The 25,649-nt window shown below is 35.5% G+C and overlaps 1 protein-coding gene across 3 annotated transcripts in view; it reads right to left on the reverse strand.

Annotated features, from left to right (window-relative positions):
- The window catches only part of SMCHD1 (structural maintenance of chromosomes flexible hinge domain containing 1), a 189,845-nt gene that overhangs the window by 21,200 nt on the left and 142,996 nt on the right, over positions 1 to 25,649 (reverse strand). For 2 of the 3 annotated variants that reach the window (XM_073212867.1, XM_037018172.2), the window contains 7 exons: positions 25,468 to 25,587; positions 24,315 to 24,400; positions 23,615 to 23,737; positions 20,125 to 20,315; positions 18,253 to 18,362; positions 17,916 to 17,986; positions 7,421 to 7,592 (listed from right to left, as the gene is read on the reverse strand). In XM_073212867.1, coding sequence (XP_073068968.1) covers positions 7,421 to 7,592; positions 17,916 to 17,986; positions 18,253 to 18,362; positions 20,125 to 20,315; positions 23,615 to 23,737; positions 24,315 to 24,400; positions 25,468 to 25,587 — 873 coding nt within the window. Of the gene's footprint in view, positions 1 to 7,420; positions 7,593 to 17,915; positions 17,987 to 18,252; positions 18,363 to 20,124; positions 20,316 to 23,614; positions 23,738 to 24,314; positions 24,401 to 25,467; positions 25,588 to 25,649 lie in introns of those variants that run through there. The other variant, XM_037018179.2, reaches the window with a different exon arrangement.

Raw genomic sequence — 25,649 nt, forward strand, 5'->3', positions numbered from 1 at the left:
ATAATACCCCCTTTCTTCTTCCCCACCTTATCCCTCCCTACCCACCCATCCTCCCCAGTCCCTTTCCCTTTGGTACCTGTTAGCCCCTTCTTGGGTTCTGTGATTCTGCTGCTGTTTTGTTCCTTCAGTTTTTCATTTGCTCTTATATTCCACAGATGAGTGAAATCATTTGGTATTTGTCTTTCTCCGCTTGGCTTATTTCACTGAGCATAATACCCTCTACCTCCATCCATGTTGTTGCAAATGGTAGGATTTGTTTTCTTCTTATGGCTGAATACTATTCCATTGTGTATATGTACCACATCTTCTTTATCCAGTCATCTACTTATGGACACTAGGTTGCTTCCAATTCTTGGCTACAGTAAATAGTGCTGTGATAAACATAGGGGTGCATCTGTCTTTTTCAAACTGGAGTGCTGCATCCATGGGGTAAATTCCTAGAAGTGAAATTACTGGGTCAAATGGTAAGTCTGTTTTGAGCATTTTGAGGAACCTCCATACCGCTTTCCACAGTGGTTGAACTAATTTACATTCCCACCAACAGGAGGGTTCCCCTTTCTCCACAACCTCGCCAACATTTGTTGTTGACTGTCTTTTCGATGATGGCAATCCTTACTGGTGTGAGGTGATATCTCAGTGTGGTTTTAATTTGCATTTCTCTGATAATTAGCGATGTGGAGCATCTTTTCATGTGTCTGTTGGCCATCTAAATTTCTTCTTTGGAGAACTGTCTGTTCAGTTCCTCTGCCCATTTTTTAATTGGATTATTTGTTTTTTGTTTGTTGAGGCGTGTGAGCTCTTTATATATTTTAGGTGTCAAGCCTTTATCGGATCTGTCATTTACAAATATATTCTCCCATACGTAGCAAACCTTTTTGTTCTACTGACGGTGTATTTTGCTGTACAGAAGCTTTTCAGCTTAATATAGTCCCACTTGTTCATTTTTGCTTTTGTTTTCTTTGCCCGGGGAGATATGTTCAAGAAGAGGTCACTCATGTTTATGTCTAAGAGATTTTTGCCAATGTTTTTTTTCTAAGAGTTTTATGGTTTCATGACTTACATTCAGGTCTTTGATCCATTTCGAATTTACTTTTGTGTATGGGGTTAGACAATGGTCCAGTTTCATTCTCCTACATGTAGCTGTCCAGTTTGGCCAGCACCATCTGTTGAAGAGACTGTGATTTCCCCATTGTATGTTCATGGCTCCTTTACCAAATATTAATTGACCATATATGTTTGGGTTAATGTCTGGAGTCTCTAATCTGTTCCATTCGTCTGTGGCTCTGTTCTTGTGCCAGTACCAAATTGCCTTGATTACTATGGCTTTGTAGTAGAGCTTGAAGTTGGGGAGTGAGACACCCCCATTTTATTCTTCTTTCTCAGGATTGCTTTGGCTATTTGGGGTCTTTGGTGTTTCCATATGAATTTTTGAACTATTTGTTCCAGTTTGTTGAAGAATGTTGCTGGTAATTTGATAGGGATTGCATTAAATCTGTATATTGCTTTAGGCAGGATGGCCATTTTGACGATATTAATTCTTCCTAGCCACGAGCATGGGATGAGTTTCCATTTGTTAGTGTCCCCTTTAATTTCTCTTAAGAGTGTCTTGTAGTTTCCAGGGTATAGGTCTTTCACTTCTTTGGTTAGGTTTATTCTGAGGTATTTTATTCTCTTTTGATGCAATTGTGGAGTTGTTTTCCTGATTTCTCTTTCTTTTGGTTCACTGTTAGTGTATAGGAAAGCCACAGACTTCTGTGTGTTAATTTTGTATCCCACAATTTTGCTGTATTCCGGTATCAGTTCTAGTAGTTTTGGAGTGGAGTCTTTAGGGTTTTTTATGTACAATATCATGTCATCTGCAAATAGTGACAGTTTAACTTCTCCTTTACCAATCTGGATTCCTTGTATTTCTTTGTTTTGTCTAAATGCCATGGCTAGGACCTCCAGTACTATGTTGAATAACAGTGGGGAGAGTGGGCATCCCTGTCTGGTTCCCGATCTCAGAGGAAAAGCTTTCAGCTTCTCGCTGTTCAGTATGATGTTGGCTGTGGGTTTATCATATATGACCTTTATTATGTTGAGGTACTTGCCCTCTATTCCCATTTTGCTGAGAGTTTTTATCATGAATGGATGTTGAATTTTGTCAAATGCTTTTTCAGCATCTATGGAGATGATCATGTGGTTTTTGTCCTTCTTTTTGTTGATGTGGTGGAAGATGTTGATGGATTTTCAAATGTTGTACCATCCTTGCACCCCTGGGATGAATCCCACTTGGTCATGGTGTATGATCCTTTTGATATATTTTTGAATTCGCTTTGCTAATATTTTATTGAGTATGTTTGCATCTACATTCATTATGGATATTGGTCTGTAATTTTCTTTTATGGTGGGGTCTCTGCCTGGTTTTGGTATTAGGGTGATGTTGGCTTCATAGAATGAGTTTGGGAGTATTCCCTCCTCTTCCATTTTTTGGAAAACTTTAAGGAGAATGGGTATTATGTCTTCTCTGTGTGTCTGATAAAATTCCGAGGTAAATCCGTCTGGCCTGGGGGTTTTGTTCTTGGGTAGTTTTTTGATTACCATTTCAATTTCTTTGCTCATAATTGGTTTGTTTAACTTTTGTGTTTCTTCCTTGGTCAGTCTTGGAAGGTTGTATTTATCTAGGGAGTTGTCCATTTCTAATAGGTTTTAAAGGTTGTTAGCATATAGGTTTTCATAGCAGTCTTTAATAATTCTTTGTATTTCTGTGGAGTCTGTGGTGATTTTTCCATTCTCATTTCTGATTCTGTTGATGTGTGTTGATTCTCTTTTTCTCTTAATAAGTTTGGCTAGAGGCTTCTCTACTTTGTTTATTTTCTAAAACAACCAGCTCTTGGTTTCATTGATTTTTTCTATTGTTTTATTCTTCTCAATTTTGTTTATTTCTTCTCTGATCTTTATGATGTCCCTCCTTCCGCTGACTTTAGGCCTCATTTGTTCTTCTTTTTCCAGTTTTGATAACTGTGATTTTAGACTGTTCATTTGGGATTGTTCTTCCTTCTTTAAGTGTGCCTGGATCGCTATATACTTTGCTCTTAAGACTGCTTTCGCTGCGTCCCACAGAAGTTGGGGCTTTGTGTTGTTGTTGTCATTTGTTTCTATATATTCCTTGATCTCTATTTTGATTTGTTCGTTGATCCATTGATTATTTAGAAGCATGTTGCTAAGCCTCCATGTGTTTGTGAGCCTTTTTGTTTTCTTTGTTTTATTTATTTCTAGTTTTATACCTTTGTGGTCTGAAAAATTGGTTGGTAGAATTTCAATCTTTTGGAATTTATTGAGGCTCTTTTTGTGAGCTAGTATGTGGTCTACTCTGGAGAATGTTCCATGTGCACTTGAGAAGAATGTATATCCTGTTGCTTTTGGATGTAGAGTTCTATAGATGTCTATTAGGTCCATCTGTTCTAGTGTGTTGTTCAGTGCCTCTGTGTCCTTACTTATTTCCTGTCCAGTGGATCTATCCTTTGGGGTGAGTGGCGTGTTGAAGTCTCCTAAAATGAATGCACTTCATTCTATTTCCCCCTTTAGTTCTGTTAGTATTTGTTTCACATATGCTGGTGTTCCTGTGCTGGGTGCATATATATTTAGAATGGTTATATCCTCTTGTTGGACTGAGCCCTTTATCATTATGTAATGTCCTTCTTTATCTCTTGTTACTTTGTTTGTTTTGAAGTCTATTTTGTCTGATACTAGTACTGCAACCCCTTTCTTTTCTCTGTTGTTTGCCTGAAATATGTTTTTCCATCCCTTGACTTTTAGTCTGTGCATGTCTTTGGGTTTCAGGTGAGTTTCTTGTAAGCAGCATATATATGGGGTCTTACTTTTTTATCCATTCTATTACTCTGTCTTTTGATTGGTGCATTCAGTCCATTTACATTTAGGGTGACTATTGAAAGATATGTACTTATTGCCATTGCAGGCTTTAGATTTGTGGTTACCAAAGTTTCAAGGTTAGCTTCCTTAGTATCTTACTGCCTAACTTAGCTTGCTTATTGAGCTGTTATATACACTGTCTGGAGATTCTTTTCTTCTCTCCTTTCTTATTCCTCCTCCTCCATTCTTTATATGTTGGTTGTTTTATTCTGTGCTCTTTTGTGTTTTCTTTAACTGCTTTTAGTGGGTAGTTGATTTTATTTTTTGCCTTTAGTTAGTATTTGGTTGGTCTGCTTTCTTTGCTGTGATTTTATTTTCACAGCTGTAAAATTACAGCAGTTTCACTTCTGTAATCTCCTTCTGGATGTCTGTAATCTCCCTCCGGGTGTCCGTAATCTCCCTCCGGACTTCATCCCTTAGCTCTTGTATATTTCTCTGCATCTCCGTCAGCATGTTTATGATTTTTATTTTGAATTCTTTTACAGGAAGACTGGTTAGGTCTGTCTCCGTCTCAGGTTTTGTCCCTGTTATCTTGGTCTGCCTGAAATTTTGCCTTTTCATGGCGATAGAGAGAGTTTAGAGTTGGCATGAGTCACGGCTGGAAGAACTTCCCTTCTTGTGGGAGAATAGCGACCTCTAGTGGCTTGTGTTGTGCAGTTGCGCGCAGACGGGGTTTCTGATTCTTGCCTGGCCACTATGGAGTTTATCTCAGCTGTTCTGTAGGCATGGCCTGCCACTCCGATATGGTGGAGCTGCTTTGGAGGGAGAATGGCCGGAAGGCTATTTATCTCTGTGAGGGGCCTCTGTGCTCCCTGCTGCCCAGGGGGTTAGAATGCCCAGAGTTCCCCAGATTCCCTGCTGCTGGACTGTGTCCCAGGATGCTTCCATCTGGCTTTGAGATCCCTGTCCCTTTAAGACTTTCAAAAAGCACTCGCTTTTCTTTGTCCCCAGGGCGTCGGCTGCAGAGACCTGCTCACAGGTCTTACTGTCCTGTTTCCCTAGTATCCAGGACCCCACACATGTACTGTGTCTGTGCTCTGGTGCGTATGGCTAGGGCTGGCTATTTATCAGTCTTGGGCTCCCTCTCCCTCCCCGCTCTGACTGCTCTTCTCCCGCACGGAGCTGGGCTGTGGTGCGCTTGGGTCCCGCCGCCCGGGGTTTGTATCTTACCCCCTTTGCAAGGCACTGGGTTCTCACAGGTGTGGATGTGGTCTGGATGTTGTCCTGTGTCTTCTGGTCTCTCTTTTAGGAAGAGTTGTCTTTGTTTTATTTTCAAAAATATATGTGGTTCTGGGAGGAGATTTCCGCTGCTCAACTCATGCTGCCATCTTAGCTCCACCTCTAATCTACGTTGTTTTTTAAGACTTTCAAGGAAGTTGTTATCCTTTGAAGAGGGTTGGCAGTGACTGGAAGAGGGCCCAAGAGACCTTCCATGGTGCTGATAATATTCTATTTTTTAATATTGGGGCAGTGTTAATTTTGTGAAAATTTAAAGTATGTTTAGGAAAAGTGCATGCATTATACTTTAATATAAATTAGCAACAAAATACGGATTTGAATATTATTCGTACCTAGCAAGAAAGGAAGTTCTGACATGAATGCACATGGAAGGTGTGCTAAGTGAAATAAGTCAATCACAATCACAATAATACTGTATGATTCCACTTCTATGAGGTGCCTCAAGTTGTCAAATTCGGTAGACAGAAACCCTGCTAGTTGCCAAGGGCCAGGGGGAAGGGAGACTAAAGAGCTGCTATTTAATGGGTAGTTTGGTTCTGTAAAATGAAGAGTTCTGAAGATTGGTTGTACGACAGTGTGAATGTACTTAGCTTTGCTGAACTGTACACTTAAAATTGGTTAAGATGGTGAATTTTTAGTATTTTGCCACAATTTACCATTATTTTTTAAGTTAGCAATAATAGCAAACTATTCTTTGCTGGAAAAGTAGTTAACTAAGCATAACAGAACTATATAAAATTAAGAGCAAACAGGTCCTAAGGTAATCGTCTGCAGTGGAACTCCTGAAAAGTGTATGCACTTCAGAGCACAAATGTAGAGACAATTATATTGGCTGACTAGAATCAAGGGGACATAGTCTGTAGAAGGAAAGACTGGGGAGGGAGGTCACAGTCATGCACCCTAAAAAAGCTTTTAGCTGTTTTCTAGATAGTTGTCAATTTTGACATAAAAAGAAGTATGATGCCCTGCAAACATGGCACTGTGAGTGGCGTAGAGGATACGGACCGCAGTCACAGCCTGCACACCGCCCTGGAAGCTGAGGGTGGGAGCCATCCAGATGCTCTGCAGGACCCTGCTCTCTCTCCATGTGTAAATTCACAGATGAACATGAATGGGTAACAACACAAAATGGTATCTGAACGTGGAATCAGCAGTTTTGTACAGGAAGATTTGGGAGATGTTGTTTACTGTAGTCTGCCTGCAGCTGGGACAAAACTGAACAAACAAGATGAGTCTGGAGCTTTGGAAAGTGTGAAGCTGCTACTGAACTCTACTCTTCTCCATCAGAAGGAACTGAAATTAAGGAAGCTCTTGCAGAAAACCCAGGACTTGTCAACAAATCTTATGAAGATGGTTGGCTGATCAAGATGACAGTGAGTAATCCTTCAGAACTAGATGAAGTAATGAGTGAAGAGCCATATGAGAAATAAATAAAATCTACTGAGGAGTGAAAATGGAAGCCCTAAGTAAACTAGTGTGAAACAACTTAATCTAGTATGGTTGTCTTAAGTTAATGGTGGATAGAAAACTTTAAACAGCAACTTTTAGCAGCACCAATGGAAAAGAAACTACTTGCAACAATGCTGCTGGAAGAAAATGCCCCTTATCTTCCTGAAGACTGCAGATCAGCCCAGGACACACCTTTCCTACTACACCCTATGATTTTTAAGCTAGGCTACAGTTACAGTATTTAGAATTGCTAAAATTATCTGTATAAAAGCTATGTATGAAAATTATGTGATTCAAGGACAACATTATTATCTTCAGCCTTATATAACTTGCCTATATCCATCCCTAGACTTTGGTAAAAATACTTAATGATCTTTCCATTGGGAACAGCTGGCAGCGGAGGAAAGTTTTTGTTGTATGTTATATTAGATGAAGAACAATACTATTTAACTTTGCAATATACTGTGTTTGCTGGTGCTATTTTTATACAGTTAAGCAATAGCCCTGCAGAAAACAAGAACAGTTTAATAATTAAAAACCCAATAACTTCATTAAAGAAAAAAAGAAATATGATGATTTGATTATATACTGACTACTCAACAAGGGCAGCAGTTTCTGTATTTCAAGATAGGACTGAGAATATGATGGGAAACCTACTTTCTATAAAATTCTACACTACTTGATATAAAGTTGAAAGTACTGGACAAAAATATTTTATTCATATTTTTTACTAGTTAATTTTTCATGTTAGAGTATCATTATGTAAGTCCCAAATCAGGATTACATGAGAAACCGTTATTTAGGTAGTTATTCAACCTACCTATTTGCTCCCCTGTGGCCAGGCACTGCCTTGGCACCGGCGCTCCGAATACCATTCCCCGAAGCTTATCCATCGGAGGAGCTTTATTCTGAAGACCCCCGAACTTGCCGTTACTTCTAATGCGATCTCCATCTCTGGTGAGCAGTGTAGGGCAGTGCGTAATTTTAACAACCTATTGTAAGCAAATGAGTATTAATCAGTGAGTCTATAAAACTTACTTTAATTGTTCTAAAGGGAACTCATTTAAGGCTTCTGAGATTTAGAAATGACAAGATCATGCTAGTTAATAAGCTACTGATGTGTAAGAGGAACTGTGGGCGGGACTGATGTGTAAGAGGAACTGTGGGCGGGGTGGGGGGGTGACAAGAGGCAGGCAGATGAATTAGATTACTTACTTCTCAAGTGTTAGTCTGAACGAGAATAGTTAGTCACAATGTAAACGGAAAAGAGTGAGGGCTTGACTGATAAGAGGAAGGAAGACAGTGGGATGCTGAGAGCCAGGTGGTCCCCAAGGCAGCAACACTAGCTCTTTCCTCCTGTCAGACACAAGTTTTCCAGATGACCAAAGGGGAGCAAAAAGAGAGTATCAGACCAAGAAAAAAATTACAGATGGAAAAGCACAGGGCTGAATCTTCAGAGGATAGTACTATGATTTCAACTGTGGGAAGAAAAAGAGCTAGTGATGTGTGAGCTGAGGGAACTAGCGTTGTGTGGTAAAACCTAAGTCATGGACAGGAAAGGAGGGTTAGTCAAGAATCAACTTCTTCAGAGAAGTCAGAGAATAATAGGAAGACACTAAAAAGGATTTAGTATTTCATGATCTGTAAGACTGTCCTTTGAAAAAGGATCTAGGAAATAAAAATAAAACATTTAACTTCACTGGTAACCAGAGAAGTGTAATTCAAATGAGATATTTTCACTACTAAAAATGTTAAAAAACACACACACACACACACACTGCACACACCACAGTGAATGCTGGGAGAATGATGGAGAAATGCTCTTCTTGTACTATTCTGCTCTAGGATGGCCCTTTCCCAAAGGAAATATGAGAAGTGTTAATAGATAAAAAAACAGTATTTTACATGACCCAGCAACTCTACTTCTAAGAGTTTATTCTGAAAAAACAATCACAGATCTGAACAATGTGCCCCAAATCATTGTTTTAATGATAAAAGATATGGAACTTACATGTCTCAAAAAGTTACATGATTATAGCATATTTACAAAATGAAATAGTGTACATTGAAAAAAAAGACCAAAAAGAACATTTAATAACATGTAAAAATATCTAATCTAATATCCAATTTAATACTGGGGGTTAAAAAGTCTGAATTATAAAAATATTAAATAAAACTTGTTTTAAAGATGAAAAGGTAGTAAGACACATACAGAAAATGATGACTAGTATTTATTCTTTTAATGTAATTCCAAGGGTACTTTGGATACTTGAATAAAAAAATTCATATGTAGTTAAGATGTTTAATTGAAGAAACTGTGGTACATTCTTTGGTGAGATGAATCTTTTAGTAAAACAATCACACATAACTGTCTTAGTTTTGCTTAGATTAATATATTTTCTAAAAGTGAACATAAAAATACAAATTGGATTCACATACTATCCATTTATCAGGATTCATGCAATGTTTTTAAGGATTTGATATCATCTTAAATAACAAACACTCAAATTTACAGACTTGTCTATTCTCTTGCTGAAAGCCTGACAATATGAGTCACATAACTCAGAAAAGGCAGTTTGGCTCCCTTTTCACAATTCTGCAAATATTACTTTCATGGGCACTGCTCACATCTGTGATTGTTTTTTCAGAATAAACTCTCAGGAGTGGAACTGATGGGTCATGCAAAATGTTAAGTTTATTTTATTTTATTTTATTTAGCATTTATTATATTTCCTTTGGGGAAGGGCCATCCTAGAGCACATTAATACAAGAATTCTTGAAGTATCCTTCAATCTTATGATTCTACTTCTAGTACTAGGCACTCTATCAGGACAAAAAGATGACAGCTGTTGCAAATTCAGTGAGTAAACAACAGCCTGATGGCTCTGAGAAATACCTATTCACAATTGCATGGGAACTAGCAAGAGGTGGATAAACAAGGGGCTAAAGTAGTATAAACGGCATGAAAACTTAAGAGAAAACAGTAACAGACTACTGAAACCTAACAGTGTTACCAAGGGATGCTATGAAAGTCTTTTCTCATAAGAACTTTAAAACGATATTTAATTGGTGGAATTACATATGATTTGCTTCAAATTTTGGAAGCCAAGATGTCAGTATGTGCTACACCAATTATGAGGAATACTAGTTTCTGTCATAGATGCTCTATGAAATTTCTTTGAAGCTATGGTTTGGCATCTTTCATCAGTTCTAAAGAGTTTTTAGTCTTTAATTCTCAAATATTGCCTATGATCCTTTCCTTCTCCTCTTAAGACTTTCTTGCTGTTCTCCATGACTCCTGACCTTTTTCTCTTACATTCCTTCTTTCTAGGCAGCAGTGTGGATAATTTTCCTGACCAATCTTCCAATTCGCTAATTCTCTCTCAAGCTTTTAAACTGGTCCTGTGAGTATTTAATTTTTATTATTTAATTTTATTTTTTAGAAGCTCTATTTGATTTTTTCAAATTGATTTGCTCTTCTCATTTTCAACATTCTTGTTTCTTGGACACTACCAGTCCAGCACCATAGGAAACCAAATGTTAACCTTGAGATTTTTCAGATCATCCAAGAACTCTGAATGTAGGCTGCAGACAGACACAAGGGCCAATTTGTTTATGCTGATGAATTCTCTAGAACAGTTTAATTTTTTTCTTTTCTGCTTAGCAAAGTTCAAAAGAGGCAATTTTTTTTGCAGTCTCCAGGTATATTTCTTTGTTCACTCTTAACATGAAGGTTTAGCCCTGAGGGTTTCTAGTTTACTGGGGAAGGGGGTCTTCTACCAGATCCCCCACTTTGGTTATTAAAGCCTTGGGTTTTCCTCCTGCTCTCTGAGCCTCTCAAGGGAATAAAAACTCAAGGAAATGATGCTCAGGTTCAATTAGTTTGACAAATGTTCTCAAGGCAAAATATGGCTTTTAGTGTTCAGTTCTCTATCTGGGTTCCCATCTTCAGTTGGAATCCTTACTTTCTTGCCAGTTCATATATTAAAATACATAACTTGATGACATACAGACAATAATAGCCTTTGGTTAATCTCTACTGGAGTTTCCTCTGGCTGGTTGAGTGGTCTAGTCCATCTCTGTGTAACTCTCAATCACTGTGACCAGTGCTGTGCTGAAACTAGGATGTATGGTCATGAAACTCCATTTTCTGAATGCCTGGTTCAATGGCTGCACACTGGCAGCTGGAAATCAGCAATGATAGGACTATTTACACCATGTGGATGAGCAAAAGCTACAAATCAGGGTCCTCAGAGAGCCAGTTGTTCAACATTTAATAATATACCACTGTATCTCATGCACAGGAAGTGTTCAATCTGACTGAACTAAGTAGAAATCTACCAAATTGTTAATTCTATTATTACTAGGAAGTGTCTCATATTCTCCTAATAGATTCCATGTTGTCATGACATTTAATGGGCATGATTTTTAATCCATAATTCAGGACATATAAACATGTTAATCACTATGAGAATATAGTAGCTCCCCTATCCAAAGGACAGTTTTCTGGTATAGTATATTGTAGCTATTATTAGGTTCACAAACAAACATCCATGAGGATGCCAAATACTATTCATTCCCAAATGAGTTAATTTTCAGTATCTCACTAATTAGCTCTCCTAAATTCAAGAAATATATTTATTACTTCTTAACTAGCCCCACAGAGAAACTGCTCTACTTATCTTTCTGCCATGAATTAGTAGTGTGATCTGGTACAGATCGATTATTTATTTTAAGCTTAAGGTTTCTTATCTAGAAAGTGATAGATGATCAATAAGGTACCCATGATTCTAGAATACACTATTTATAGACATTAGTTCATATTTTAACCTGGCCTGTTTTCTGCTACATAATGGCAAACACTCTGACCTCATTTTCAGTTATATTAATTTGCAAGCCTGTAACACTTTCCATACTTGTGCATTACCTGGTATTTCCAAGCCCCTAAACTATACTTACTAAATTTAATGCTTCTTTTGTTTCAAAGAATTCAAGACCTTTGGATCTCAGATCCAAACAGAACTTTACTGAAATTTTACCATATTCCATGTCCTTTGCTTAATGCTTTAAATATATTATTTTATTCAAATTCAGAGAATTAATTCTGTTATAAGTAAAACTTAGAAGAAATATTGAAGTGGTAATGCTTCTCAATATATCCAACAGTATACAACATATTCATCCAGTTTGTTTAAAGTACATAAGCTTGGGGCAGAGTCAGGAAGATGGCAGAACAGGAGGTCACTGTGATAACCTTATTCCAGAACAAGAGAAGAAAGTAAAAAGAGTAATTACAAAACAACCAAAAAACAATGAACAAAATGGCAGTAAGCACACACCTATCAATAATTATTTTTAAATGTAAATGGACTGAGTGCTCCAAAGACATAGGGTGGCTGAATGGATAAAAAAACAAGACCTATCTATATGCCTACAAGAGACTGCTTCAGACCTAAAGATACAGATAGACTTCCAGGGAAAGGATGGAAAAAATATTCCATGCAAAAGGAAATAGAATAAAAAAAAGCTGGAGGAGCAATACTTGTATCAGACAAAATAGCTTTCAAAACAAAGACTAACAAGAGACAAAAGGTGTTACTTAATGATAAAGAGAACAGACCAAGAAGATGCAATGATTATAAGACCAATATCCATAAATATTTAGGAGCACCTAACTTTATAAAGCAAATATTAACAGACATAAAGGGAGAAACTGACAGTAATACAATAACACTAGGGGACTTAAACACTCTACGTACAACAATGGATAGATCATCCAGAGTGAAAATCAGTAAGGAAACAGTGGCACTGAACAACACATTAAACCAGATTGACTTAACAGATATATTCCCAACATTTCATCTAAAAACAGGAGAATATGGATTTTTCTCAAGTGTACATGATATTTTCTCCAGGATAGATCACATTAGGCCACAAGACAAGTCTCAATAAATTTAAGAAGTCTGAAATTCTATCAAGCATCTCTTCAGACCACAATGATATGAAACTGGAAATTAATCACAAGAAAACTGGAAAAAAACCCAAACATGTTAAGGCTAAATGTCATGCTACTAAACAACCAATGGGTCAATGAACAAAGATGAAATTAGAAAATACCTGTAGAAAAATGAAAAGAGAAACACAATGGTTCAAAATCTGTGGGATGGAACAAGAGCAGTTCTAAAAGGGAAATTCCAAGTGATATAGGCCTACCTCAAGAAGTAAGAACAGTCTCAAATAAACCATCTATCCTGAAAACTAATGGCACTAGAAAAAGAACAAAGAAAGCCCAAAGATAATAGGTAGGGCATAATAAAGATCAGAGCAGAAATATATGAAATAGAGACTAAGAAAACAGTAGGGAAAAAAATGAAGGTAACTAAAAGTTGTTTCTTTTAAAAGATAAACAAAATTGACAAACCTTAGTGGACTCATCAAGAAAAAGAGAGAGGATGCAAACAAAATCAGAAATGAAAGAGAAGTTACAACTGTCACCACAGAAATTCAAAGGACTATTAGAGAATTCTATGAAAAATTACATGTCAAAAAACTGAAAGTCTTACAAGAAATGAACAAATTTCTAGAAACATACAATCTTCCAAGACTGAATCAGGAAGAAAGAGAAAATCTGAACACACCAATTAGTAATGAAATTGAAGCAATAATCAAAAGACTCCCAATAAACCAGGCTAGGACCAGATGGCTTCACAGGTGAATTCTACCAAACATTTAAAGAACTAGTACTTATCCTTCCTAAACTATTCAAAAAAATAAAAGAGGAAAGTATGCCTCCAAAGTCATTTATGAGATCAGCATTACCTTGACACCAAAGCCAGATGAAGACACTACAAAAAAAGGAAATTACAGACCAATATCCCTGATGCACATAGATATAAAAATACTCAACAAAATATTAGCAGACCAAATCCAAAAATACATCATTCACCACAACCAAGTGGGATTTATTCCAGGGAAGCAAGGATGGAATATTCACAAGCCAATCATGTGATGTGGCCACATTAACAAGAAAGGACTAAAAACCACATGATCACCTCAATGTATGCTGAAAAAGCATTTCACAAAATTCAACATCCATTCATAATAGAAACATCTCAACAAAGTGGGTATAAAGGAAACATATCTCAACATAATAAAGGTCATATATGACAAACTCACAGCTAACTTCATACTCAATTGTGAAAAGCTGAAAGCCTTTCCTTCAAGATCAGGAAGAAGACAAGGGTGCTCAATCTCACCACTTTCATTCAACATAGAACTGGAAGTCCTATAGCCCCAGCAATCAGAAAAGAAAAAGAAAAGGCATCCAAATACAAACTAGTAAGAAGATGTAAAATTGTCACTATTTGCAGATGACATGATACCATATACAGACGACCCTAAAGACTCCACCAAAAAACTATTTGAATCAATACATGAATTCAGTAAAGTTGCAGGATAAAAATCAATATATAGAAATCGGTTGCATTTCTATATACAAATAATGAACAGAAAGAAATTAAATCACCCCACTTAAACCACTTAAAATCGGATCAAAAAGAATAAAACATCTAGGAAAAAATCTAACCGAAGGGGTGAACTCTGAAAACTGTAAGTCACTGATGAAAGAAATTGAAGAAGACACAAATAAATGGTAAGATATTCCATGCTCATGGATAGGAAGAATTAGTATTGTTAAAATTTCCATACTATCCCCAAAACAGTCTTACGGATTCAATATAATGCTTATCAAAATACCAGTGGCATTTTCACATAATAATCCTAAAATTTTCATGGAACCACAAAAAGCCCCAAAAGCCAAAGTAATCTTAAAAAAAAAAAATGAAGCTGGAGGTATCACTATCTCTGATCTCAAGCTATACTATAAAATTATAGTAATCAAAACAGTATGGTACTGGCACAAAAATAGACACACAGACCAATGGAACAGAACAGACAGCCCAGAAATAAAGCCAAGCTCATATGGTCAATTAATATATGATAAAGGAGGCAAAAATATACAATGGGGGAAAGATAGTCTCTTCAATAAACAGTGCTGGGAAAACTGGAAAGGTACATGCAAAAACATGAAATTGGATCACTGTCTTACACCATACATAAAAATAATTTTGAAAACTGTGTAAGACCTGAAACCATAAAACTCCTAGAAGGAATTACAGGCAGTAAACTTTTGAACCTTAGCATTAGCTATTTTTTTCTGGATATGTCTCCCCAAACAAGGGAAACACAAACAAGGGAAACATAAGAAGGGACTACATCAAACTAAAAAGTTTCTGCACAAGCAAAGGAAACCATCAACAAAGAGAAAAGGCAATCTACTGAATAGGAGAATATATTTGCTAGTGATGTATCTGACAAGGTGTTAAGATCCAAAATACACAGAGAACTCATACAAGTTAACACCAAAAAGACAAATTGTCTGATTAAAAAATGGGCAGAGGATCTGAATAGATATTTTTCCAAAGACATACACATGACTAACAGACACATGAAAAAGATGCTCAACATCACTAATCATCAGGGAAATGCAAATCAAAACCACAATGATATATCACCTCACACCTGTCAGAATGGCTATTATCCAAAAGACAACAAGTGTTGATGAGGTTGGAAAAAAGGGAATCCTCATATACTGTTGGTGGGAATGTAAACTGGTGCAGCCACTACGGAAAACAGTATGGAGGCTTCTCAAAAAACTAGAGGTAGAAATATCATTATGTCCCAGCAATTCCACTTGTGGGAATTTATCTGAAGAAACCAAAATCACCAATTCAAAAAGATATATGCACTCCTATGTTTACTGCAGCATTATTTATAATAATCAAGTTATGGAAGCAACCCAAGTGTCCAATGATAGATGAATGGATGAAGATATGGTACATATATACAACAGAATATTACTCAGCCATTAAAAACAATGAAATCTTGCCATTTGTGACAACATGGATGGACTTAGAGGGTATTATGCTAAGTGAAATAAAACAAGCAGAGAAAGATAATTTCTCTTTATTGATTTCACTTATATGGGGACTCTAAAAAACTAAGAAACAAATGAACAAAATAGAAAGAGACATATAAACACAGAGAAAAGACTGGTGATTGTCATAGAGGAGGGGGTAAAAGGTGGGACATATAGGTTAAGGAGATGAAAAGGTAAAACTTCCAATTATAAAATAAGTTAATCATGGGGATAAAAGTACAGCATAAGGAATGTAGCCATTAATATTATAGTATCTTTGTATGATGACAGATGGTAACCACACGTATTATGGAGAGCATTCAACAATGTATGTAATTATTATATCACTATATTATACATCTGAAATCAATGTAATATTGTATATCAACTATACTTATTGTATATCAACTGTAATTAAATATTGTATATCAACTATAATTAAAAATTAAAGTACATAAGCTAATTTTTCAAAGGGCATCATTTTATACATTATAAGTTTGTACTTTTCAACAAAATATATTTTGTCCATCTTCCTTTAGGACACAGGAATCCTTTACATTCTTTTTAATTGTTACATACTGTTCTACTATATAAATTACTGTAATGGAGTTATGTCCAATCCTAAATGGACAGACATTTAGAATGTTTCTAAAGTTTCCCATTACAAATTCTTTAATATTCTAATGAATATTCCTATACACATCTTTGTATACTTGTGGAAGTGTGTGTCTCTAAGATAAATTATTCTAATACCTTGTGATGGTATAAAGATGGCTGCAAATTCTTTGCTCCTTCTCAATGGAGAAGGGAGAACCTATTCCCACTTCCCCACCCTCCTTAGATCTGGGCTAGCCAGATTTTGACATACCAAATGTACTTTCCAAGGCTAGGACTTGAGAGACCTGCAGCTTCTGCTTTTACTGCTTGGAAAACACCTTCCTGGAACCCAGACATCATTTGAAGCTCAAGCAGTCAAAAGGACAGACTCACATGGAGAGACCCAAGTCTGCCAGCCTATAACCCCAGCACAGTGTCTAGCCAGCAGCCAGCATCAACTAGCCAACATGAGTGGGAGATAAGCTAAAGTAGGAATTAATTTCAAGAAAATCAGTAAAAATAAAGGCAATAAAAGTAATTTCAAGAAAGTATTTCTAACCCAGGATACATTGTGTAGGAAAAACTGTTTTTCAACCCCAGTCTGTTCAGTTAACAAAATATTCTTAAAAAAGAAATGGAAAGCCTCAGGACTAAGGTCAAATTCAGTGCACAGTCAGTAAAATGTGGCCTCAGAGTTGAAATCAAGTTAAGGACGTCCCTTTGTTAAGACCTCAAATTTAAGGCACTGCTTCCTAGCTCCTCTTAGGTAGGCAAAGATTTCTAAAAATCTTAATGGCACTTTCTCACAGCATGCTGGGGTAGGGGTCTGTGAGACAAATCCAGCTATGTGAATGCGGCATTTTGGAGCTTCCACAATACCAAGTGCAACTAGCTAACACTGCTTGGAGGTTCCCCACAGGTAAAAAAACTTGTTTTGTTACTGTTTAAAGCACTACTTTGTATTGTTTGTTATGTAGCAACAGATAACTAAAACATACATATATTGACAAACTGATCATCCAAAGGTGTTATGGCTTGAACTGTGTTCCTCAAAATTCTTATGCTGAAGTCCTAACTGCCAGTTCCTCGGAATGTGACCTTAACTTAAGATAGGGTCTTTATAGAAACAATCAACTTAAAATGAGGCCACATTCAATGAGTGGTGTCTTTATCAGAAAAGGACATAAATTTGTGAAGATGTGAACAGACATGAAGATGACCACCTACCTATAAACTAAGGAGAGAGACCTGGAACAAGTCCTTCCTTCATAGCACTCAGAAAGAATCAACCCTGACCACACATTCAATTAGAATTTTTAGCTTCCAGAACTATGAGACAAATTTCTACTGTTAGCTACCCAGTCTGTGGGCCTTTGTTACAGCAGCCCTACCAACTAATAAACAAGGGCTACCTCAAATTACATTTCCACCAATATTACCTGAGAGTACTCTTTTTCAGTATTATTATCATAACAGATACTGATTCTTAGATAACTGCATAGCCCAAAAATATGTCTCATTTTTATTTGCATCTTACCCATTCATTCATTTATTGTACCTGATTTTATGTTGCTTGTCAATTTATAGGATTTAAATTGGTTCTGACAAGGTTACTTAGTCATTTGCAGATGTATCAGACAATGAAATTATTGCAGATATATCAGACAATGATATATTTCAAAAATACACATTAAAGTGAGAGCTACAAATTAAAAAATCTGTAAAGAATTCAAATACATACCTCTTTCCTATAATGATTGGCAGCATCCAAATTATCCAAAATAATGGTGTCTCCTAACAGCATACCAAATACTAAAAAAATTCAATACATGAATTTTTAAAATGATGACGTCTTCTTCGGTCATATTAAAATACTAACACACACTGCAAATTTTTCTTAGAAGGAACTCTAACACTAGAATTCTATTCAACACTTCTGTTCAACATGAAAAAAATTAAATATTAATAAAACTATTGGTTACAAACTAAGTAACATAAATTTCCATAATTAGTAATTTACATATTTGAATCACAAATGTAACATCTGTAGAAAATAAAGTCACCATAATTTCCTTTACCTGTTTCACAATGTTCTATGTTATCTGGAAATGTTAACAAATCTCGGGCAAAGATTGGATCTCCAATGGGTTTAAAATACAATTTTCCATTTCGGTAATGAGGTAGAGGTCTGAATGAAAATAAATTTTTAAAAAGTATAAAAACACATACAACTTTTTAATTTGAAAATATATATATTGTGAAACACATATTAATAGATTGCATATCACTGTGATATAATCAAATCCTCATCCATAAATGATACTCCTAAATGACTATGTATGCCCTCAAAAATGATAACAGCATTTACCATATAAAAATATCTACTTAGCTTTATCTGTATTACCACCTTCAATTAGTTTGAAAAATCCACTCAAACTATTGTTTAGTTTGATAGCGATAGGAGAAAAGCAGCCTCTAAAGCTGGCCCTAGTGAGGATGCCAATGATACTACTGCCTCATGTGGAGGGTGGCCCTAGAATGGGTGAGGAAAGGGGCAATGTGCAAGGCTAAAACACATGTGAGGGAGGGAACTCAGGAACCTACCCTGACATCTTTCCCTCATAGAATGAGCAACTGAAGCCCAGAGGTTAACAATGGGATTCAAGAGATGGAGGTTAACTGGGGTGTCAGGGCCTTTCCAGTGCACATAGTGTAGCTTTCCCCATATCTTGACAGTAGGAGTGCTGGGGTGTGAGGTGGCTCTAGGCACCAGTTAACTCAATTCCAGTAAGAGGCACTATATCAGGAACAAAGAGGATAGCTAGATTCTAGAGCAAACGTTATCCCTAAATACCAAATTCATACTTTCTCTAAATCAAAAATCCTTAAACTTGGTTTTCAGGGATTCTGGACATAAGAGAAGGCCCTCCTGAAAAGAAGTTATTCTAGCAAAAATTATTACCCTTATCAATACAGTAATTATATCTGACAGGATTTCCCATATTTAAATGGAGCAGTGACTAGTAGCAGAGTGGGAGATTCGAGAAGCAGACAAATGTGACTTCAATTCCATTCAAATTCCACTTATTTCCTCAATCTGCTTTCAGATTATAAAATGAAATGAAATGTTATTTTAGTAACACAATAGATTCCTAATCTAAGCTTGTGTTCTTCTTATAGTCACTATTCCTACCCAGTTGTAGGACTTGCAAAACTTTGTTTAGGAATCAGAAAATTATCAGTCAATACCCTGCCACATATTTTACTTTTTATTTTTTGTTGTTTCCATTTCCTTCTAGTCTTTTAAAGATTTTAAAAAAGAGTCAAAATCATAGTACACAGAAAGTATTTTAAAATTCAGAAAAAAATGCCTGATAGGTTTCCCTAAAAATATATCTTGAAAAGCAAATGAGGAAATAATTTAAAAATCCAGATTCATATTAAAATAAAGATGAAACATCCTAACTAGATGGTCTCTTAACATTTTAACTTTGCTATTGGCAGTTCCAATAGAGACCTTCTCCACCCAAATGATGGTAGCTTATTTTCACAGGACAAAGAGGATAAAAGACACATAACTATACCCTTACTCTAAATAAAGGAGTTACATATTTTGTTAATAACAATGACAGTTTTCCAGTGTTCATGTTCCAAAGGCCAAAAATTTGCTTTTGGTATATCTGTGCATGTGTTCGTGTATCTGTCATATATACAAATTACAGTTAACTGGCAAATTAAACGTGGCAAGCATATATGATTGAATACACTGAAATATCAGTCTTAATGTAATGTGCACATCTGTGATGAAGATAAAAATAATGTATCTGATTTGAGTCACTTCTCAGTTTGTTTTAGGCATCCTTTAGAGAAATCATTTTTAAATTCAGCATGTTGATAAAAAACAGGACAGTTATTTCAGAAAAAAATCACAAGTTCCATTTTTTTCTAACCTTTTCCAATCTGGAAGAGTCTTCTTATAAATAGAATCAAGGGGCAACACCTGCTGGCGACCCTGGGTTTCATCATAGATGCGACGTGCAGCGTCAGTGGTCAGGGTGACTACACAGTCCATGTCACTTGCCAGATGCCAAGAAATAACCACAGCAGCTCTATCATCTTCAATTTGTGCCAGGTGTGCAATCTATAACCCATTTTTAAAACTCAAGTAAAAACTTTTAAATAAAAATTTGGTATTAAATATTTTAAAAGGCCAAAGAGCAAAAACACTTTTCTGAAACACTCATGAATTAGGAGAAAATTCTCAAGCTGTATTAGTGGCTTGAATATTAAACTGTCTATCCTGCTGTTAAATTTTGGAAAAACTGTTTCACCAATTAAGGTCCAGTAAATTTTACAAATGAGCAAAAAAAATATTTAGAATATTATTACCTAATTAATGATGCATTTTTTGCATTTAATATTCTCCTATTGGATGTGTGTTCATTGATAAAGTAATCATAAGATATATTCAAATAATATACACATAAATGGAGTTTTTTAAGATACAATTAAACATAGAATAGTTATATAGCATAACCTTTAAAGCATGTACTGTAATACTATAGTATGTCTTTCAGAAAACGAATCTGAATGTCACAAATAACAATCATTTCTTCTGCTTATAAGAACACTATGGAGCTTAGGATAAGGAACCACTCTCCTATTTATAAATATTTTTAGTCACAGCATTCTTGCTCAAGTCCAACAAGGTTGAAACTTTGTGGTCAATTTCAAAACCTTATTCAGTGCACTGTGTTGGTCACATCTGCTTGTTATTCTTACCTGATCTGGTAGCAAAAACATTCCCTAGCAATGAGATTGTTGTATGTCACTGTTAGAAACATCATAATATCTACCCCTGTATTCCAGTTCTCTGGGAGTGGAAGAAAGGTAAGAAAACAGACATGTAAAGAAACTAATATATGTAAAAGATGAAAAAAATGTTTTTAGCAAAGGAAGGATTAATAGAGGCAGATCAAATTATGCGACCTATTCTACTAGTGACCACAATTGCTAGAGTTAAGTGTCTATTTTGTGGTTGTTTGTTAAGTACCCTAATCTCATAACTGGGGTGTTTATTTCCAAGTGAAGATATGACTGAAGTTCTCACTAGACTCCTTAACATTATACTTTCTCCTTAAACTTCTAGGTGCTATAAAGTATATACTGCATAGTTTTTTCCAAAAAGCCTAATTTCTTCTAAGACATGAACTCACTATTTTTAACTTGTGTATCACATACAATGTTCGGCTCATTCAAGCTTTTAAATGGTTTTTTCAGCTTTTTTGAGTCCACAAATGAGGGATTCATTTCAACCAGAATCCCTGAAAATTCCATCATCAATGTTATAATTCTTCCTCAGTTAGGGATGGGAGATGAATGCCACTTTAAAAAAAGGAATATATATGGGATTTCAAGGTATTTGGAATTAAGGAAGGCAATTAAATTCTGCCATATCCCTTTTATGGTAATGAGAGGTCAATATCCAAGTTAACTGAGTTATTTGAAACAAGTTTAATCAGGGAGTGGGAAATATTCTCTTACTGGCTAGTAGAGGGCCTGTACTTCTGAGGACAAAGGAGAAACTATATAAAATGAGATTTCAAAGCTTTCCCCCATATTTTCAAAATATGTGACGAGAAATATTTGGATGGAAGACTTTAAAATACAGCTGTTCAGCTAAAATTTATACTTGTAGGCTAAAATCTTACATATTGAGCAAAAATTTCTTTCTGTCAAATGAACCACTGAATGTGGAATATTAATATCTGAAACCAGGCTATCAATATTTATATGCATAGAATACTAGGACTTCTTGTTCTATAAAGACTACTTCTTTCTATACATTAGTTCTGAGAAGCGACAATTTAAAAAACTATAAATCAGCATCTTGTTTTCCTATTTACATGCTTAATTTTCTCAATTTTCATATTTGGGGTTTGGATAGTAATATAACATGGTTTGGTAGTAATCACTGCTTCATACTTTTAGAATAACCATTACCCCCTATTTTCAGTGTATCATTTGCTTGTGATGTTTGGAAACTGTTTATAAGGAAACTACCATGGACTTTAAAGTCAGAGAGACCTTGGTTTATGTCTTAGTTCTGCCTTACTATTCACTGGCAAGCTATTTACATTCTGTGAACCTCAGTTTCCTCATGCAAAAATGAGAGGTACATTTGTGGAGTATAACAATGAAGCAAAACGAAAGGAACAAAACAGCAGCAGACTCACAGAGTCCAAGAAGGGACTAGTGGTTACCGAAGGGGAGGGGTTTGGGAGGACAGGTGGGGAGGGAGGGAGAAGGGGATTGAGGGGTATTATGATTAGTACACATGGTGTGTGCAGGGTCATGGGAAAGACAGTGTAGCACAGAGAAGGCAAATAGTGAATCTGTGGCATCTTACTACACTGATGGACAGTGACTGCAATGGGATAGGGGGGAACTCAATAATAAGGGTTAATGTAGTGACCACATTGTTTTTCATGTGAAACCTTCATTAGAGTGTATATCAATAATACCTTATAAATGTAAAAAAAAAGAGAGAAGCACTATAAAAAGTTCATAGGCTGGCTGTGGAAGTAGCACAATGTACACAGGCATAAAGAACAGTGATTAACAGTACACACTTTGGAGTCAGACTGCCTGGGGTTGAGTCCTGACTCTGCCACTTGCTTGCTTTGCTGTGTAACCTTGAGCATGTTTCTTAATTTTTTCGAATCTGTTTTACTTCCTTAATTTAAAAACAGGTAACAGCAGAAAGCTGAGATGCGTATCAAATGGAAAAGTTAAACAAGTAAAACACATGCACATACACCACAACCTTAACACCATTAAACACAGAAGGTGCTAGGGACACCTCCTATAAGAAGCACTTTTTATAAAAGATAATGATCAGGATTGAATAATGGTAGGCTAAAAATGAAAATATAGCTCATATGACAAAAGGTAAAACCAAAGAGGGAAAGAATAAAAGAAGAATGGCACTATTCTGGGCAGCAGATATGTATAAAGTTTTACGTATAAAGTTTTTTGTGTTGTTTATTCTAAGTTCACTTTCTAGCAATATTTAATTCAGACACAAGGAAAATTCTGATCTTTCTTTCTCTTCTGTTGTCCGAGTTTGAGTCACATGCAAAAGTCTTGGCTACCTATAAAGCCATATGACATGAAAGCATCTCTAAGCAGACAATAAAGCTTGAACTAAGACATGTTAACAATTTCTGCTGCAGACCTCAATAGTAATAAGAATATGGGATTAATTATGCATTTCAGTTTTAAATTCTGCCGTATCTCTACCATGGTAATGAGTGCAAGTAATTTATTGGAAAAATTAAGAAGTATAAAGAAACTGACACTCTTTTATTATAATGTTATTTTAAAACACCTTTAAACAAGATATAAAATGTACTGCCTCTTAAAGGTTGAAACACAAACCTTTCCCAAAACATCTCCACCACCTTTAGTATAGTTTGGAAGAGTACATGATCTTCTCGGTTTCTTCCTAAGTTCTTCCTGTTCTGATAGCTTTCTTTTCAAAAGTGCTTCAATGTGTGGCATCTGTAATTTATAAAGAAAAATTAACTACAAGGCCAATTACTCTTGTATCAGATAGCCCATAACGACAGCAGAGAAATATCAACACTTTGGACAATTTAAGAACTTAAAGTTACTAAACTGGCATTACTTTAAAATAATACAGTTATAGTACATAAAGCTTCCACCTCATTAATATTTTTGATCTTAGTTAAGAAATACACAATCTATAATAGGACTCCTCTTTGAAACTAAGAACATAAATTTAGAAAAATCCATTGTCTTTTGTTATCTTTCATTTTCTTTACCACCATATATACTTGTTATAACTTATACAGCCTCTTCAAAGCAGTTCTCAAGTTGGTGTATTATTTATTTCACTTATTGGTGTCATTACATTAGAAATACAAACTGCAATTTCTTTGAAAAGAGCACTCTCATTTTGTTAGCCCCTTTTAATGTCTAGTAAGTGCCGGGCATATAATGAACATATATCTTGGTATCCAAAAACAATAGTGCCATAATCATAAAATATGAATCATAAAAAAATATAGAATTCAATGAAAAAAGAAATCCTTTATATATTCTTGAAAACTGTTACCTGCTGTGTGGTAGGAATGTCAATATTATGTGTTTTTAGTTCATTTCGCAACTGGGCCTCTTTTAATTTTGCTTCTTCCACTTGGCCTAAAAATAAAAACAAAAAAGCCTGCATTGATTTCTAATAATGCCCAAAATACAGTTTTTGAAAAATATTTTCACTTTTTTCTTTCTAATGATTGTTGCTAAAAATGAAAAATAAGTAACTTTTAGAAACTAAAACTCTAAAATTAAGTTTCAGATCTAATACACAAAAACGGGAAAGAGAATCAATGAGTTTAAGAGAGATATTATGACTAGATAAATTACTTATTCCTAACATACATGACTATACGTAATTTATACAGGTTGTTCTAAGAACCAAATAAGACTTAAAAAAAAAAACAATTCTTAGTGTTATAACTTATGTGCTATGTCATTACTCTACTTAACTCCTGTTATCTTCTAAAGATCATTGACCTTGGAGAAATATAGGAAAGTGGGTAATGTAGGCAAAACATACTTGTTGGCTAACGGAATCAAAGTTTTAACTATTTATTTAACACAAAGCCAAAACCACAGCAAAAAAAATCTGATGAATGAAAGATGATGGATCACAACTCAGGAAATGCCTTAAATATATAAACATTATTTAAAATCACAGCAAACATTCTGTGTATTGATTCAAAGTAAGTTACATGTTTCTGTATCAGTGTGTGCTATACAGGCTGTATACCACCAAAGTGACATTATGCAGTTATTTTATGTAAAATACATAAAGTCCCATGAATCAAACATAAAGTACACAGTATCACTCCCCCTAGTGATACTGTCATCTAGAATCTTTTGCTAGAAGTTGGAGTTGGATATAAATATTATTACTGTTATGTCAAAATGCTTCAATTTCCACAGATTTAGATTCCTAATAAAAAAATCTAAAAGTATTATAGGTAAGCAGGATATAAATTTATTTACAATAAAGGAATCCTTCATCTTAAGATTAAATGACAAATAATATAAGCCATCATTACTACCTTTCTGCAGTGTTCTGCAGTTTACTTGCAGTTTACTTGCAGTTTACTTGCAGGAAAGGAGGTAGTGTTTGTACTCAACTTTCTGCCTTACATTCCCCCAAAGCATAATTTTTTATTACCTTTGAATACAAAATGACTTACACTTCATTTCATTAAGAAGCTGTTTGCCGGCTTCAAATAAACTTTTGTACATTACAATATTCTTAGATAATTGGTCTTTCTCTCTTGTAAGTGCTGCCATTTGTTGCTGCTTCTTAACATCTAGGGAACAAACATTTCAGATAATTTACTTCAATTTTATTTAATTGTGACTTCCAAAATAA

The sequence above is a fragment of the Manis javanica genome, chromosome 9, assembly GCF_040802235.1.
Source record: "Manis javanica isolate MJ-LG chromosome 9, MJ_LKY, whole genome shotgun sequence".
NCBI classification, from domain to species: Eukaryota; Metazoa; Chordata; class Mammalia; order Pholidota; family Manidae; genus Manis; species Manis javanica.